The sequence below is a fragment of the Scyliorhinus canicula genome, chromosome 23 (genome assembly GCF_902713615.1).
Source record: "Scyliorhinus canicula chromosome 23, sScyCan1.1, whole genome shotgun sequence".
NCBI lineage: Eukaryota > Metazoa > Chordata > Chondrichthyes > Carcharhiniformes > Scyliorhinidae > Scyliorhinus > Scyliorhinus canicula.
The window spans coordinates 25,719,165-25,736,072 of record NC_052168.1 but is presented as its reverse complement, the minus strand read 5'-3'; the positions used below and the strand labels follow the sequence as shown (position 1 = coordinate 25,736,072).

The 16,908-nt window shown below is 47.9% G+C and overlaps 1 protein-coding gene across 9 annotated transcripts in view; it reads left to right on the top strand.

The window, feature by feature from the left end:
* Nucleotides 1-16,908, top strand: part of hmgxb4a (HMG box domain containing 4a) — a 55,450-nt gene that overhangs the window by 4,645 nt on the left and 33,897 nt on the right. For 4 of the 9 annotated variants that reach the window (XR_005458624.1, XR_005458623.1, XR_005458625.1 and 1 more), the window contains exons 2-4: nucleotides 6,701-6,821; nucleotides 10,943-11,091; nucleotides 14,516-14,603. Coding sequence is in view for 1 of the 9 variants with exons in the window: in XM_038783440.1 (XP_038639368.1) it covers nucleotides 6,788-6,821; nucleotides 10,943-11,091; nucleotides 14,516-14,603 (271 nt within the window). In the remaining 8 variants the exon portion in view is untranslated. Of the gene's footprint in view, nucleotides 1-6,700; nucleotides 6,822-10,942; nucleotides 11,092-14,515; nucleotides 14,604-15,501; nucleotides 15,555-16,431; nucleotides 16,485-16,908 lie in introns of those variants that run through there. The other 5 variants (XR_005458627.1, XR_005458626.1, XR_005458628.1 and 2 more) reach the window with 3 other exon arrangements.

The window sequence follows — 16,908 nt, the reverse complement described above, 5'->3', positions numbered from 1 at the left end:
GAGAAATTCCTCGCTGCCCCCTCCCACCCAAGGATGCTCCAGGAGCCCAAAGTGACAGTAACTCTTAATTATCCACTGCGCTGTTGTGTACAAGTGTTTGCTACTCATCGGTTATCCAGCTGTGCCGTTTCCAACGCTTGCTGTGATTCTGCACACACTTCCAACGCTTGCTGTGATTCTGCACACACTTCCAACGCTTGCTGTGAATCTGCACACACTTCCAACGCTTGCTGTGATTCTGCACACACTTCCAACGCTTGCTGTGAATCTGCACACACTTCCAACGCTTGCTGTGATTCTGCACACACTTCCAACGCTTGCTGTGAATCTGCACACACTTCCAACGCTTGCTGTGAATCTGCACACACTTCCAACGCTTGCTGTGAATCTGCACACACTTCCAACGCTTGCTGTGAATCTGCACACACTTCCAACGCTTGCTGTGAATCTGCACACACTTCCAACGCTTGATGGCTCCCTGTGGAAAGTACCTCACCCACCAATGCTTTTGTAACTTGTGTCCCTTCCTAACCTGTCTCCAATAACAACACCTTGCTTTTGCTTGGTGCCTTGGTGCACAGTAAGATGTCCAATGGCACTTCACAGGTGAATGTCAAACAATAGTTTTGTTTAAATTTAGTGTACCCAATTAATTTTTTCTAATTAAGGGGCAATTTAGCATGGCCAATCCACCTACCCTGCACATCTTTGGGTTGTGGGGGCGAAACCCACGCAGACACGGAGAGAATGTGCAAACTCCACACGGACAGTGACCCAGGGCCGGGATCGAACCTGGGACCTCGGCGCCGTGAGGCAACAATGCTAACCATTGCGCCACCGTGCTGCCCTGTCAAACAACATTTGACACCTGATCCACATAAGGAGACATGGGGACAAGTGATTATGGAGAGAGAGAGAGAGGCAGAGTGATTTATGGAGGGGTTTCCAGAGTTTGGGGCCTAGTTAGCTGACGACATGGCCGCCAATGGCGGAATGGTATAAATTGGGATTTAGCAAGAGGCTAAAATTGGAAGAGTGCAGAGGTTTTTGGGGCTGTAGGGGGTTACAGACATAGAATGGGGGTGAGGCCATAGAAGAATTTGAGTACAAGATGCAGAATTTATTATTTTTGGGGCGGCACGGTGGCGCAGTGGTTAGCGCTGCTTCCTTGCGGCTCTGAGGGCCCAGATTTGAACCCGGCCCCGGGTCACTGTCTGTGAGGACATTCTCCCACATGTAGGCGTGGGTCTCACCCCCACATCCCAAAGATGTGCAGGGTAGGTAGATTGCCCACGCTAAATTGCCCCTTAATTGGAAAAATTAAGGAAAAATAATTTATTATTTTGAAAGATTTCAATTATATCTCCTCATAGTCTTCGCTTTTCTAAAGTTATGGAGAAGCTATCTAAACTGAACATAACTAGAAACCTTTAAAGTAGGTATCAAGTACCTTATCCCCTCTGAAACCGTTCCAGTGCCTCTATGGCAGGCGGCCTAAACTTAACACAATATTCTATATGAAAGACGTACCAAGAAAGGATCATTTTTGTTCCATGTTGTTTAATTGTCATGGTGTTAAGTCCTAGCACCCGTACTCACTTCCATAAAAGCTTTGAAGCACTGCTCATAGACCGTCAAAGAATTCATAGAATCCCGACAATATTAATACCCCAGTTACATTCAGCAGTCTTAATAATTTTTAATTTAATAATCTTTATTGTCATATGTAGGCTAACATTAACACTGCAATTAAGTTACTGTGAAAAGCCCCTAGTCGCCACATTCCGGCGCCTTTTCGGGTACACGGAGGGAGATTTCAGAATGTCCAAATTACTAAACAGCACGGGCGAGATTCTCCGCAAATGCGGAGAATGGTAAAGGCTGCCGTGGAACAGGCCGTGACCCACGACAGCCTTCACGCCCACTTCCGGGGCCAATTCCCCCCCCCCCCCCCCGGGCGGTGCTAGGAGCGCGGCACCGTGCGTCACGGCGGCTGACGTGGCCGATGACGTCAGCCGCGAATGCGCAGGTTGGACAACGCCAACCCGCGCATGCGCAGTTGGCGTCTTTTCCCTCAGCCACCCCGCAGGACGTGGTGGCTTGATTTTGCGGGGCGGTGGAGGGAAAAGAGTGCGTCCGTTACGGACGCACGGCCTGCGATCGGTGGGCACCGATCGCGGGCCTATGCCCCCCTTGGCACGGCCATGGTACTGCTGTGCCAATCGGGCCCCCAGATGCCCGGCCCATCGGCCTCGGTGAATCGCCGCTCGCCGTAAAAAACGGTGAGCGGCGATTCGTGGCATGGGGGGGGGGAGAGAATAGCGGGAGGGCATGAAAAATGTCGGGAGGCCCTCCCGCTATTCTCCCACCCGTCGTGGGGGGCGGAGAATCGCGCCCCATGTCTTTGGGACTTGTGGGAAGAAACCCACACAGACACAGGGAGATCGTGCAGACTCCACACAGACAGTGTGCAGTCCACATGATGGATATGTTCTTTCTTGTCCCAGCCCAAGTGCATCATTCTACAGTTGCCTTTGATGTCAACCACACATAGGTCCAGTCGATGTTCTTATTGTACCTAGTCCCACCTACAGTCTTTTCAAACCCAAGGGCTGTACACCAAACATATCTCAATAACTGCATTTTTGGTATCTTTCCACCAGCTCGTTCATAAAGATGGTGAAGAACAATATCCCCATATATTGATCCATGTGGGACCCCCACTAGTGATTGATTCTCAAGCCGCTGTTAGTTACCAAAACTCATTGTATGCTGCTCAGTCAAATCAGTTGATGTCCTACTCCTCTGCGATGCAGGAAGCTGTGCTGAATGTTTGTGTTTCATGCACCTTCCTGCATATTGTGCAAGGGAGCCCTCTGTGTCCTAGACAATATTTATCCCTCTCATCGTTGTTTTGATTACTACGTTGCAGCAATGAATATTCTTCAAAAAAATACTTTGTTGGTAAAAGCACTTTGGGACATCCTAAATTTGTGAAAGGCACAAAATAAATGTATCCCCCCCACACCCGCCATGTAAGTTGCAGATCGCCTTGTTACTTTTCTTGTTGCAAATCTCAAGTGGTGGTGGGCAATCTGCAGCCTGTGGGGCCACATGCAGCTCATCTAGATTCTGAGTGCGGCCCCCACAAGACATTTTGTTGACCGTTACCCATGCACAGGCTGCCATGCACCATGCACCCATGTGGCGACTAGGGGCTTTTCACAGTAACTTCATTGAAGCCTACTCGTGACAATAAGCGATTTTCATTTCATTTTCACAGGGTTGCCACATTCCGCTGATTTCCATCCGTGTAGTTCTTTTCCTACTGGTATGGCTGAAATGATTTGCATGTAAAGCGAGGTGCGTGCTGATTGCTCACAACATTGACTGTGAGAGCCGTGCACTCCCTCTGCGTCCAAAGTGTAAATATTTATATTGTTTAGACCAGTGCTACTCAAAGTGTGGTACGCGTACCGGTGCCGGTACGCGAGCCATCGTCTGCCGATACGTGGAGTGTTTCCAGAAAAGAAAGAGACAGTAGTGATATTCAACGCCACGGGAGACTCCCGGTCCCTGGCACATTGAAAAAAAAAACTGCCGGTCCGCCACATCAGATAGTTTGAGAATCACTGGTTTAGACCATTTGAATACCAGGGTATTCATGGTGAGTCTTATCACCAGGGCACAAGGAGCATGCAACACATGTACTGACAACGTGGCTGTAATGTTAACTCTTTATTTGGCAAGAAGTTTGGGAAGCCTGGGAATCTTTCCTCCAGTGGTTGGAGCGATCAGTATTTATCAATTGAACTTGTGAGAAAATGGAATTTATTAGTGGAAATGATTTCCAGTTTTAATCCCCGTTGTGGAGAAAGAGAAATGAGCCTTGTTGCAGCCACGATTAATATGGCTGATGTTTGTCTCGCGCTGGGGAAGATAGTGTGACGAGCTGAGATATGAGAAAACAGAGTGAAGAATTAAAACGCCCCAAACTCTGAAACAGATTGCTTACAACGACCAACAAGGCCGAAGCGCATCTGAAAGACAAATCTTCGCCCTCCTTCAGAATTACCCTGGCCATAATTTTCAGATGCGGTTGTCTATGAAATGTGTTCTCTTGAGTCGCGATCGCTCAGTTGTGACGTTCCCATTTGGTGTGCTTTGGTGGCTGCGTCACCTGAGAGGTCGGGGACGATTCCGTTTTTAAAATTTTGCTTTAATCTGCCTGTGATTTGGTTAAAGAACGGGGTTAATGATACCACTCCATAAGACCATAAGACATAGGAGTGGAAGTAAGGCCATTCGGCCCATCGAGTCCACTCCGCCATTCAATCATGGCTGATGGGCATTTCAACTCCACCTACCAGCATTTTCCCCGTAGCCCTTAATTCCTCGCGACATCAAGAATTTATCTATCTCTGCCTTGAAGCCATTTAGCGTCCCGGCCTCCACTGCACTCCGCGGCAATGAATTCCACAGGCCCACCACTCTCTGGCTGAAGGAATGTCTCCGCATTTCTGTTCTGAATTTACCCCCTCTAATTCTAAGGCTGTGCCCACGGGTCCTCGTCTCCTCGCCTAACGGAAACAGTTTCTTTGCGTCCACCCTTTCTAAGCCATGTATTATCTTGTAAGTTTCTATTAGATCTCCCCTTAACCTTCTAAACTCTAATGAATACAATCCCAGGATCCTCAGCCGTTCATCATATGTTAGACCCGCCATCCTCACTGAGTCAAAATCCTGGAACTCCCTCCCTAACAGCACTGTGGGTGTACCTGCACCACGTGGACTGCAGCGGTTCAGGAAAGCTGCTCGCCACCACCTCCTCCAAGGCAATTCAGGGTGGGCAGTAAATGATGGCCTAGCCAGCGACACCCACATCCCATGAGAAAATATAAAGGAAATCCGCAGGGATGTTTGCAGGACTTACAGAAGCCAAGGCTGTCAGGCAACTTCTTTAATCACACTGCCTGCTGACAGGTTAGCAAGTGCTATTTAAAGATGTTGCAAGGGCAGCGATCATTGTCAACTCAAGGAGGAAATAATACGTAGCTAGGAATGTCCCACTGAATTTACAGAATATACAGATTATGAGTAGGCCACTCGGCCCTTTGAGCCTGTTCCTCCACTCAATAAGACCATGGCTGATCTGATTGTAACCTCACCTCCACGTTTTGCCTACCGCCGAAAACCCTTCAGCCCCTTGCTCATCGAGAATCTATCCGCCTCTGCCTTAAAAATATTCAAAGACTCTGCTTCCACTGCCTTTTGAGGAAGAAATTTAAAAAAAATGAAAATGGCTTATTGTCACGAGTAGGCTTCAATGAAGTTACTGTGAAAAGCCCCTAGTTGCCCCATTCCGGCGCCTGTCCGGGGAGGCCGGTACGGGAATCGAACCGTGCTGCTGGCCTGCTTGGTCTGCTTTAAAAGCCAGCGATTTAGCTCAGTGAGCTAAACCAGCCCAGTGAGCTAAACCGACCAGAGAGTTTCAAGGATTCACTACCCTCTGAGAGAAGAAACCTCTTGGCTTCGCCCTCCATGGTTGAACCCTTATTTTTAAACAGTTTTGCAAGTTGTAGATTCTCCCACAAGAGGAGACATCCTGTCAAGACCCCTCGGGATGGTTCAATCAAGTCGCCTCTTTCTCTTCTAAATTCCAGCGGGTCTAGACCGCATGAGCCCATCTAGTCTGTGCTGATGTTTACCCTCCACACAAGCCTTCTCGCACCCTTCAACATCTCTTCCTATCTACATATTATCTTATTTTGTTTCCCCTTGTACACTAATGTAGCTTCTCCTTTAAGACATCTCTGCCACGCGTTAGTGATTTTTCCATGCGGTAACAGGTTCCGCGTTCTCAACATATGCCAATCAATTTCCTGGCGGACCTTTTTAGTGACCATCTGGTGTTTATAAGTCCCATTAATGGATTTTCTCACAAATGGAAAGATCATCTCTATCTACTGCATAGTGGGTGGTACGGTGCACTGTCGCTGTTAACACTGCTACCTACAGCGCTAGCACATTCTCCCCGTGTCTACGTGGGTTTCCTCTGGGTGCACTGGTTTTCTCCCACAGTCCAAAGACGTGCAGGTTAGGTGGATTGGCCGTGATAACATTGCCTCTTGGTGTCCAAAGATGTGCAGGTTAGGTGGATTGGCCGTGATAACATTGCCCCTTGGTGTCCAAAGATGTGCAGGTTAGGTGGATTGGCCGTGATAACATTGCCCCTTGGTGTCCAAAGATGTGCAGGTTAGGTGGGGTGGTGATAGGATCCGGGGGAGGGGGGGGGGGGGGGGGGGGGGGGGGCTAGGTCGGGTCCTCTTTCAGAGAATCAGTGCAGACATGATGGGCCAATTGGCCTCCTTCTGCACTGCATGAATTCTATGGATCTATCTGTCAAACATGTTAATGATTCCCAAGCCGGGAATTGAACCTGGGACCCTGGAGCTGTCAAGCAACTGTGCTAACCACTATGCTACCGTGCTATGTTGAAGATAGACTGTCTCCTCCTTTGCTCAGATTCCTCCTTTGCTCAGTGACTGAACATCGAATTGATTCAAAACCCCTTTGTAGCTTAAGTCCCATCACATCATTCCTTAACCCCAGAAAAGTTCTTCCTGATGGTCGTGTGTTGTCAGAGGGGATATGTTGAAATATATAAGATGTCTCTCCCTCTCTTTCTCATGTGCTGCAGGATTATATTCAGATGAAACCGGCAAACTGCTGCAACACCTGGTTTTCCAAATGTTTACACACGCGGGCAGTATTTTAAATTCCAGTCATGGCTTATGATGAAGCACTCAAGAAAAAAGAAGGTAATTTATTTTGGGTGACGCCAGAATGTTGGGAACAATCCATTTGCATCCAAAATGATTTTTTTTTTTAAAGCTGGGGAGCTCCTGGTTTTTCCACGGCTGGTTTCCTGACATCTCTTAAGCTTGTTTGTTTGCCGTTTGAAACTCTGTTCTGTCAAATGTTGTCTCTGCAAAGTACAACAGACATTTGATTTGGTGTGTTTGCGTTTACAGCTTTATAGCTCTTTTTGACGTATGAAATGTTCGGAGTGCCATCTGTGTCAAGGGACAGACCCTAATTTTCCGACTAGACCTGAAGCATTTAAGAAGCATTTAATATTTCTTGTACATCTTGCTATTAGCCCTCCTTTTGCAGTGCAGTAATCCTATTTCCGTTATTTCAGCAATTGATTTCTGCATCCTGTGCGATTTTCTTCCCCCCTTCACCGAGAGACACTAACACACTGAAGTATGATTGGCACTGAGAGTCGATTCAAATGTGATCTTGTAAAATCCGTGTCGGTTAGAATCCAGCAGAAACATCAGAAGCCCAGGACACGAGTAAGGCTCCTGGGCTCAAGAACCTTTCAGCCATGAATCAACCCATCCAAGTCGCAATGCTCACATGCACTGCACAGTAGTAACCAGGAACAGAAACCCCGGCTGATTCCTGTAGAGGGCCTCCGCCCCCACCACCCACCCTTCGTCCAAATCCCTGGGGCCTGGCCAGCTGTTGTGGCTTTAGTCTGGTCCATCTCCTCCCTTTGCAGGTTTGTATCAGTCGTTGGTATCAGTACACCAGCTCGCAGTATTGAAGTGGAACTGGCTGTACTATACAGGGTTGCACGGGCAAAGGGGCTCCATTTTCTTCCACAAATGTCAGCCGTTGCGCAGTGGGCCAAGTGGTAGAGTTTTCAGTCAGAATCTCTCTGTGCAGCCCCAATTTCTTTTGTTCTGCCATTGGCGACCATGCCCCCCAGCTGCCTGGCCACTAGGTACTGGAATTCCCTCCCTAAGCCTGTCTGCCTCTTGCCTCTCTCCTCCTCCAAGAAGCTCCTTAAAATCCTACCTCTTTGACCAAGGTTATGGTTATCTTTTTTGATATCGTCTTACATGGCTTAGTGGCGAATTTTGTTTCATAACACCCCGTGAACTCCTTGATGCGTTTTACTATGTTAAAGGCACAATAAAAGTACAATTATGTTGAGTGAATCAGATGGAGTGTATTTTCTATATCTGGTTTTATAGCAGGAATCTTTATCTTCTACGTGTAACTGAATGGAGTTTAATTACAGCGCAGTAAGATAATTTGATTTAGAATATATACAGTGTAGGGTGGCACAGTGGTTAGCATTGCTGCCTTACTGCGCTGAGGACCCGGGTTAGATCCTGGCTCTGGGTCACTGTCCGTGTGGAGTTTGCACATTCTCCCCGTGTCTGCGTGGGTTTCACCTCCACAACCGAAAGACTGTGTACGGTAGGTGGATTGGCCACGCTAAATTGCCCCTCAATTGGAAAAAAATATATACATCGTGTGACGGGACATCAAACTAATGCTGCAGTCCTCGCTGTGGGCACAAATACATTTGTATTGAAAGCACATGGTTAATATGGATGTTTAAATGGTTAATGGAACTGGGTGCACGGTGACTTAGAACATTGATCTTTTATCTCCTGGGTCTGGGTTCCAATTCACATCAGAATGAATGAATGAAAATTTGTGGTAGCTGCCTCCAGGAATTATCTCAATTTTAAATCCCCCACCCCCTACCCCTCGTGTGTAAGTTTACAGCACAAGACTTTCCTTCAGTTCGCACAGATGGGACCACAATTTATAAGTGATCTTGAGGTGCCTTTCGTTTGCCGCTTAGATTCCCCGAGAGCAATCCCGTGCCAGCTCCCTTGTCATGCCTCCTTCTGTTTACGTTCCCACCATCAGGCACTGGCCGTAAGCAAAATCGACCCCCCCCCCCCCCCCCCCCCGGTTGGCAGCCGCGAAGCTTCCACGCCTTGTGGGTCTCTGTTGCCAGTACAAGGCAAGTTGGAGGATGTAGAGGCTTGGTCGTTTAGGAGGTCCTCTTCTGCCTTGTCGAAGATACTTTATTCTGCATCAGCTCGGCACTGTACCTGTCCTGGGAATGCTTGATGTTGATAGTGAAGGCGTAGCAAGTGGTGGTGGGGGCTGGAACTTATGTTCATCAGATTTGATGTTTCTTACCTCTGAAGACAAATACATGTTCGCGAAAGGTGCTTGAATCATTACATTGGTGTGTTTGATCTGTATTTTTCAAAAACCGAATAAATGTGCATTGTTTCCAATTATTTTCTGCCCAGCTGCTAAGTTATTTGTTTTCAGTCTCATTTTGCACTTCTTCCCCCTCAGTGTAAAGGAAGGCTCCCGAGATGGTCGTAGCACCCTCCAGGAATGTTCACGGAGCTCAGTTTGCTTGACCCCTCTAAGAACCATGCTTGACCTGGAACCCAATCAGGAGTCTGATGCTCATTTTCCAAGGGAAGCCGGAATACAACTATTAGTCACCATTGGGATTTTCATTTGGCTGTTCTGCAGCAGAGCCCGACTCTCTGACGCTTTGGGACGTTCTGAACAGACCATTCAGCCCCATGAGCTTGTTCGTTGTTCTGTCGGATCATGCTGATCTGCAGCAACAATCCGTACGGCAATTGTTAACGGCTGTCAGATTTGTAAAAACATCCCTGCACTTTTTGCAAAATATCTCGGAGAAAAATGGATGCAAGCTTTAACGTGTTTGGCTTGTTACAGCAGTTACAGCAGATCAGTGGGCTGTTAAGCCCTTGCACATCTGCGTTCAGATTCAACCCGGTTAGATAGCCTAAAGGACTTTGACAAAGAGTCGTCAGCTCTTATCTCTCCCTACAGATGCTGACAGACTTGCTGAGATTTTCCAGCATTTTCTCTTTCGTTTTAGATTCCAGCATCCGCAATAATTTGCTTTTATAAAAGTACTTTTCTCATGGTTGTCAAAAACATTTCGAGTTTGACTTGTTTTAATACAACTTTCACTTGAGTCCACAGCACAATTGCCTGCTCTCTACCTGTGGTGGAGGCAGGTTCAATCATGGCTTTCGGATGGGGGGGGGTGATGATTGTCGGTCTCCGGGGAAGAAGGGGAGTGCGACTCGCCAAGTTACTCTTACAGAGAGCTGGCATGGACACGATGGGCCGAATGGCTTCCTCCTGTGCCACAACTATTCTCCCATTCCCCGTCTGCACAAATTTTACTTCATGCTGGTGTGAAATTAAAAGTTTGAGCCCCGTGCGTTCAGAGGTGACTTTTCTGGGCATTGAGTTGAAGAATGTTATTGAGGTTTTAGTGCATTGGCTGCTGGCTGTCACTGCCAGTCTGTCTGGTGGCTGATGAGAGTGTGATGCTATCACTCTGGAAGAATGGGCTGCGTTCCATCACTGTCGTCACTTACCTTGAGGAACCTCGGCAAGCATGCACAAAAAGATTATCGTGGTGGATGCCCGAAACACACAGCTGTGTGTTTGTATCAACTTGGCATTTACACTCGTCTATACAGTACCATTACTCAGTACATTGAACTGCATTGAGCCTTGGAGAGGCGCAAGATATCAGGGTACACCTGTGATCATGTCAGGTGCATGAGGCAGCAAGCAGAGGCAAGGCTTCCTTAGGGCAGCTCACACTGTGGTGCTCTATTACACTGTAATGACTGGATCCAGAGCGTCACAGGGAGAGGGCTGTTATCAGGCCTTCTTTCAGTCGGTAAATGGCTTTGGATGGCGCAGAAGAGGAGATGATAATTGAACAGACTCATCTGCCCTGTTGACGGGATGGGGAGAGGCGCGTCCATCAATTCTCAGCTGGGCCCTATTGTGCGGATTGCCCCCTCTGCACTGGGGGACGCACCCGATAGAAATAACCCACCCTTGCTGAAACGCAACTCCTACAGGTCATCGCAATGATGGTGGCTGGGGAGGAGCGCGATGCACAGACCATTGCAATGAGGCACCTTCCCCTCCCCCCACGTTCCTTCCCCCTCCTCCCACCCCCCCCAAAAAAAAACTGGAGGGGTAAATATATATACACATTTAAAATATAAATAGATGATTTGTGAGCCCTTTACTGCTGTTGCAGATTGTGTAGTGGGTGAAAGCGGAATTGAAGAGGTGGGTCTGGCAGCAGGCAGAAGCCAACGAGAGAAGAAACGCTCGTATAAAGATTTGCTGAGAGAAGAGGAGGAAATAGATGCAGAAGTCCGAAAGACAGCCAAAAAGAAAGCGAAGGTGAGGGCTGTTGTTTGTGTTTTTGTTTTCTAAACCTTGCTGTTTTTTGCTGGCCCTGCGTGCAGCCGGCCCCATCTCGCATCCTCTTCCATCCAAGAGAGATAGAGTGACCGGAAGGGCTCCAGATTCATGGGCTATGGTTCAGGCAGGGGGAAGCTGAGCAACATCCAGTTGTGCTTGTTTCGATTTTGGTCGCAGTACGTGCCAGCACAGAGCAGGGAAACCACGAGTGGTCTGACTGACCGCGACGGACTTACTTTTAACCTTATTACATATAACCAGCTGGTCACCAGCCTTTGCCGAAAAGCATTTATCAAACCGTCGTGCTTTGTGCCGCTGCAGTTGGGTTAGGGTGGGACCTAACCGATTGTTGTTGAATCATATTTTTTTCAACTTTGGCAAACATGATTAAACAGTGGAATTCAATCTTTCCTTCAGCCAATATGTAGTTTCGGCCTGTAAAGCCTGCCTTTATGGACACCTACCTCTCACCACCCATCTCTTTCAATTGTCGCGTTGCTATCAGAACGTGAAGTACATCGTAAAGGATGGCAAAAATACCTGCGGTCTCCATTGCAGGTGTGTGAAAGCTAACTCTTCAAAGCAGGAGCTTCTCTTATTTTTGGCGTTCCTTTCACTAATGATACTGAAAACGGTCCCAAACCTCCAATGCCTTGCTCAGTTTCTGATGCGAGGGTATGATCGCAGGCCTGTTCTGAGTGATCTGACCTCGGGCAAGGTGCTGGTAGCGCGGCACTGCAATTACCCTGGCGTTCAAGGAGGCAAATCAGCCCAGGTCCCCCCCCCCCCTTCTGAACGATACCCAGCCATGCCAAGCTGGAACTGCACAGATGTGGAGAGAGGTTGAGAAACACGGCGTGCTGGTGTCAGACCAGTCTGTTGCTCGTCCATTGTTGAGGCACAGACATGACTGGTGTGGGAATAGTGGAGGGTGTGTGCTGCCGGTGGAACCGTAGCTTAAAAGGAATTCGATAAAGAGGGCGACTATTTCCCTCTTCATGGATCTACCGACGTGGTTGCAATCCACAATGAGATCCATTGTTCACAAACGCCCTCTCAATTCTTTCATCTACATGACCTCGCTGCCATTTTTCACCCACATCACATCTCTTGTGTTATTTCCAAAAAGGACTTTCCGTACACGTGGAGATACTCCTCATAAGCACGGGCATTAACTTGTGCGCTTGCGTCCTTACGGCATCCTATCCGATGTTTCAACCATCAATACAAAATCTTTTTTTTTTTTTTTGTTTAACCTTCTTGGTTTTAACGTTTTTTTTAATACCATTTTAAAAAATTCTCCATTTGAGCTGTTTCAATTTCTCTGGGGTAACCGTCTCTTGATGGAGGCCCAAGACTTTCCCTCAGAGGCGCACTGCGATCGAGAGCTCGTCTGCTGAAAAATGAAATTCGCCTATTGTCACGAGTAGGCTTCAATGAAGTTACTGTGAAATGCCCCTAGTCGCCACATTCCGGCGTCTATCCGGGGAGGCTGGTACGGGAATCGAACCGTGCTGCTGGCCTGCTTGGTCTGCTTTAAAAGCCAGCGATTTAGCCCACTGAGCTAAACCAGCCCCCCCCCCCCCCCCCCCCGTTGGGGGGGATCTCTTGGTCAATTGACTGTAAGCCGCATCCTGTGGTACCCAAATGCGACAGCAGCAGTGAGCGCTCCTTTCTAAGCCATCACTAATGAGCAGGGAGCCAGGTTACTTGCATCAGTGTCTTAACTTGCATTGCTTACTGTGAGGATAAGTTCATCAAACCAATTCCTTGTTGAATGTCATGTTGCCAGCTGCTTGACTTGATTGGGACGATGGTATGAAACTGACACCCAAAATTGGCGGGCATGAGAAAACCGTCAAGCTTGTCCCGTACCACAGTGGTTAGATCATCGTTGATCGCAGATTACCTCTACGAATTGTTCACTTCCACATGGAGCAGTGGGGTTCGGACCATTGCCTTCAACATCCTGGAATCAGGTGATGGAAGATTGTCCTGAATAATGCGTGAAATGTAAAGTTACCCGGCAAAATTACATTGCTCCGATGACTGATGGACAGCAGAAGTGTATTCTAATTGGAAATGGATCTATTCCTTCATTATTATTCATCTGAGGATTCACCTGATGAAGGAGCTGCGCTCCGAAAGCTAGTGAGTTGAAACAAACCTGTTGGACTTTAACCTGGCGTTGTGAGACTTCTTACTGAGCTCACCCCAGTCCAACGCCGGCATCTCCACATCATGGCTTCAATATTATTACCGTTGTAACCCAGAGACCTCTGCAAGTGCCAATAACGTCACAAGAAGTTTGACTTTTTGCATTTGCAATCTTTTACGTTGACCGCAAGGCCTCTCAAAGCCCCCTGGAGGATGCTCACTTCCCCTGAAGCCGTTTCCACAAGCTGCAAGGGGCAAACTCTACCCACTGCAAGCATGTTTCCACGACTTGACGAGCAAGTTGCTCCCTTTCTCATAAGGTGCTGCTCCTTCTTCTCCTTCGCCAGGGTCCACTGAGAAACTGTGGAATTTTGAGGGCAGGTTTGTGCTGTAGACTGCTGGGAATTTGGGTGTAATGATCCAAGCTCATTTTCCTTGGGATTCCTTAGCGATCAACGTCAGGAAATATTCGCCCCAATTGTTGAGGGCCCAGACAACAGAGAGGAAAGACTAGAGTTATAATGCACCACACCACCCATTCTCTGGTTTGGTTCTAATCAAAAAAACTTGTTGCTCATCTCTTTTTTAAAAAACATTTTATTAAGGTGTTTGTAATTTTATAATAATAACAGTAACACCAACAGAAAAGGCAAATCCAAATATAAACATATTGCATAAATCATCTCCATCCCTAACAAGTCCCTCCTACCCTAAACAGCAAATAGCCTAATCCCCCCCCTTTTATATTTTTTGCCTCTGCTGACAGTTAATTTTCCCCGAAGAAGTCGACAAACGGCTACCACCTCCGGACGAACCCTAGCATTGACTCTCTTGGGGCGAACTTGATTTTCTCAAGACTGAAAAACCCAGCCATGCCGCTAACCCAGATCTCCGATTTCGGGGGCTAGCAATATCCGTCTCCGGGCTACCAGGGAGGCAAAGGCCAAGACCTCTCTCGCTCCCTGGACTCCTGGGTCTTCCGACACTCCAAAAATCGCCACCTCTGGACCCGGCACCACCCTTGTTTTTAGTACCGTGGACATGACATCTGCAAAACCCTGCTAGAATCCCTTAAGCTTCGGGCATGCCCAAAATGACTTTGTTGTTCATCTCTTAATTGTCCATTTAGCCTTGACTTGCATGGATTAACATATGCCCTGGCCCTCACTATTAAATGTACTTGCTTTTGTGTTTCATTCCCACAAAGTTCTGAACTTAAATCCAAGCTTTGATGTTTTATTTTAAGGAGGCTGAAGGTTTCCTGTTGGCTGCCGATTTTCATAAGAAAAAAAAGAAGCTGCACCATTTAACAGGCGAAGAATTCTACTATGGAGGTATTTGGTGAAGTTATTTTTCCCCAATTTTGTTTCTCTTTGTGATCTCCCTCCTTTGGGTACAAGTGGGGGCACTGGAGAAGGTGCAGAAAATATCTACATGTCTGACACCAGAGCAGAGAGGGTATAAACTGCCTGGAAATATTGAATAGGCTGAGTGAGGCTCCTTACTCGAGTGCAGGGAAGACTGAAAGGTCAGCAAATGGGGATCTTTCAAATTACCAAAGGGTTTGATAAGATAGCTGTAGGGAAGATGTTTCTACTTGGGGGAGTCTTGTCGCTGCCTCAGGTTCTTTTGCCAGTTGCCCTAACTCTGTGGTCTCTGGTTACCCCCAGTGGAAAATTTCTTCTCGTGCAGTCTTATCAAAATTTTGAACTTCTTTGAATTTTGAACACACCTCCCCATAATCTTCTCTGCTTAAAGGAGAATTATCCCAGTTTCCCTCCCCTTCAAAGTCCGCCAAAGTCTTTCTTGGTTATGGGTTTCTTGATCTGAGGTGAATTGGCGGGGCCTTTTGATGGCTTGGAGGTACTTTTGAGAGCAATTCTGTTTGAATGGCCTATTCTTGGTGCTGCAGCATTCTCCGGGATGGGGCAGGGTCAGTACAGGCTGGGCGGTGGGCTCCGAGAGGGTCAAACAGGTGTAGTTGCTAGAATTCTGAATGTAAAGAAAACTGAGGAGTGTCCTGATTTGAGGCCACCGAGATTATGGGAGGGTTTGATAAGGTATATTTGGGGAAGATGCTCCCGCCTCCAGGCAAGAACAAAATTAAGAGCCACCAGTAGATCCAATAGAAGATTCAGGAGGAAGTTATTTACCCAGAGAATGGTGAGAAGGTCGACCTTGCTACCCCATGAAATGTTTGAGGTGAATAACATATGTATATGTACATTTCAGGGGAAGCTACATAAGTACATGAGAAAGAAAGGAACAGAAGGATATTTTTTTTGGTAAAATATTTTTATTCTCCATTTTCTCCAGAATTTACGCCCCACCCGCAGTAAACGGTAACCAATACAAAGTCAATTTCCTTATCAACAACAACGATCCCATCCCCCCACCACCCCAAGAAACGACCCACCTGACAATATAAACATCAAATAGAACAAACCCTCCCACGGTGGTACAAACAAAGGAGAAATAAAAGAGAAAGGAAGTAGGAATCGCCTATGGTCACCATTAACCGATAGTGCCCCCCCCCCCCCCCTCTAACATTCAATACCATCCAATCCCCAAAAGAGTACCGTAGATGACACCCATGCATTGCAAGCCACCCCCCCCCCAGCTCCTCCCCTCCACTTACTCTTACAAAAATCCTCCCCCCAACCTCCGTTCCTTCCCCCCATCTTTCCACCCCGGCTAGACTCATCGGTACCTATTCTGCCAGGCTCCGATGGTCTTAGCCCCTTCCCCCACCTCACTCCCGTTCACTGACCAGCTTAAACCGGCCAGCGTGGAGGCCCCCGCCCAGGTCTCTTTCCCCCTTGCCCGGCCCTAGGAAAAACAAGGAATCCCCTTCAGCACACACACCCCGCGTACACACCCAAGCTCTAAAGAACCATCATTGCAAGTGAAAGTCCCCTCTCTTCCCTTGTCCAAGTATATACAACGTTGGCTCATTTAGCACATACACCCGCCGCAGTGAAAAAACACAGTTACATGAGGCTACATCAGTACATGACCACTTCTCAATTCACCCTCCCCCCAATAGCTTCGCCAGCATAGCGGCAAAATACTCAGTCGGCCTCGGGCCTTCCACTCCTTCGGGAAGACCCACAATCCTCAGATTCTGTCGCCTGGATCTGTTTTCCAAGTCATCCATTTTGGCTCGCAGACCCTCGTTGATCTCTGTCACCTTCCGCATCTCCTTCCCCATTGAGGTAAGTTGATCACCGTGCTGCAATAATGTCTATTCCACTTCCTTCAGCGCCTCGCCTTGCTCCCGTACCGTCGCCACTGCGCTCAATACCGCCGCCCTCACCGGGGGAATCGCCTCCTCCACCAGCACTTTCAATACCGCCCCCATCTCCTTCCTCATCGCCTCCATGTGTTTTGTAAACTGCCTTTCGAGTTCCGCGGCCATCACCGTAGTCATTTCTTCAGCCCTGGGCAATGCGGCCTCCCCTGGTGCCCCAGCCTCCATTTTCCTTGCCGTCCCCGCGGTGACCTTGCCACTCCCCGACGGACTATCAGCTGCTTTTTTCACGGCCGTTTTTTTACTTGTTCTCGACATCCTTCTTCACTGTGCCTTCTCCCTGCTTTTGCCGCCTCTGTTACCCCTGGGACCGGGCGTTAGACCCCAAA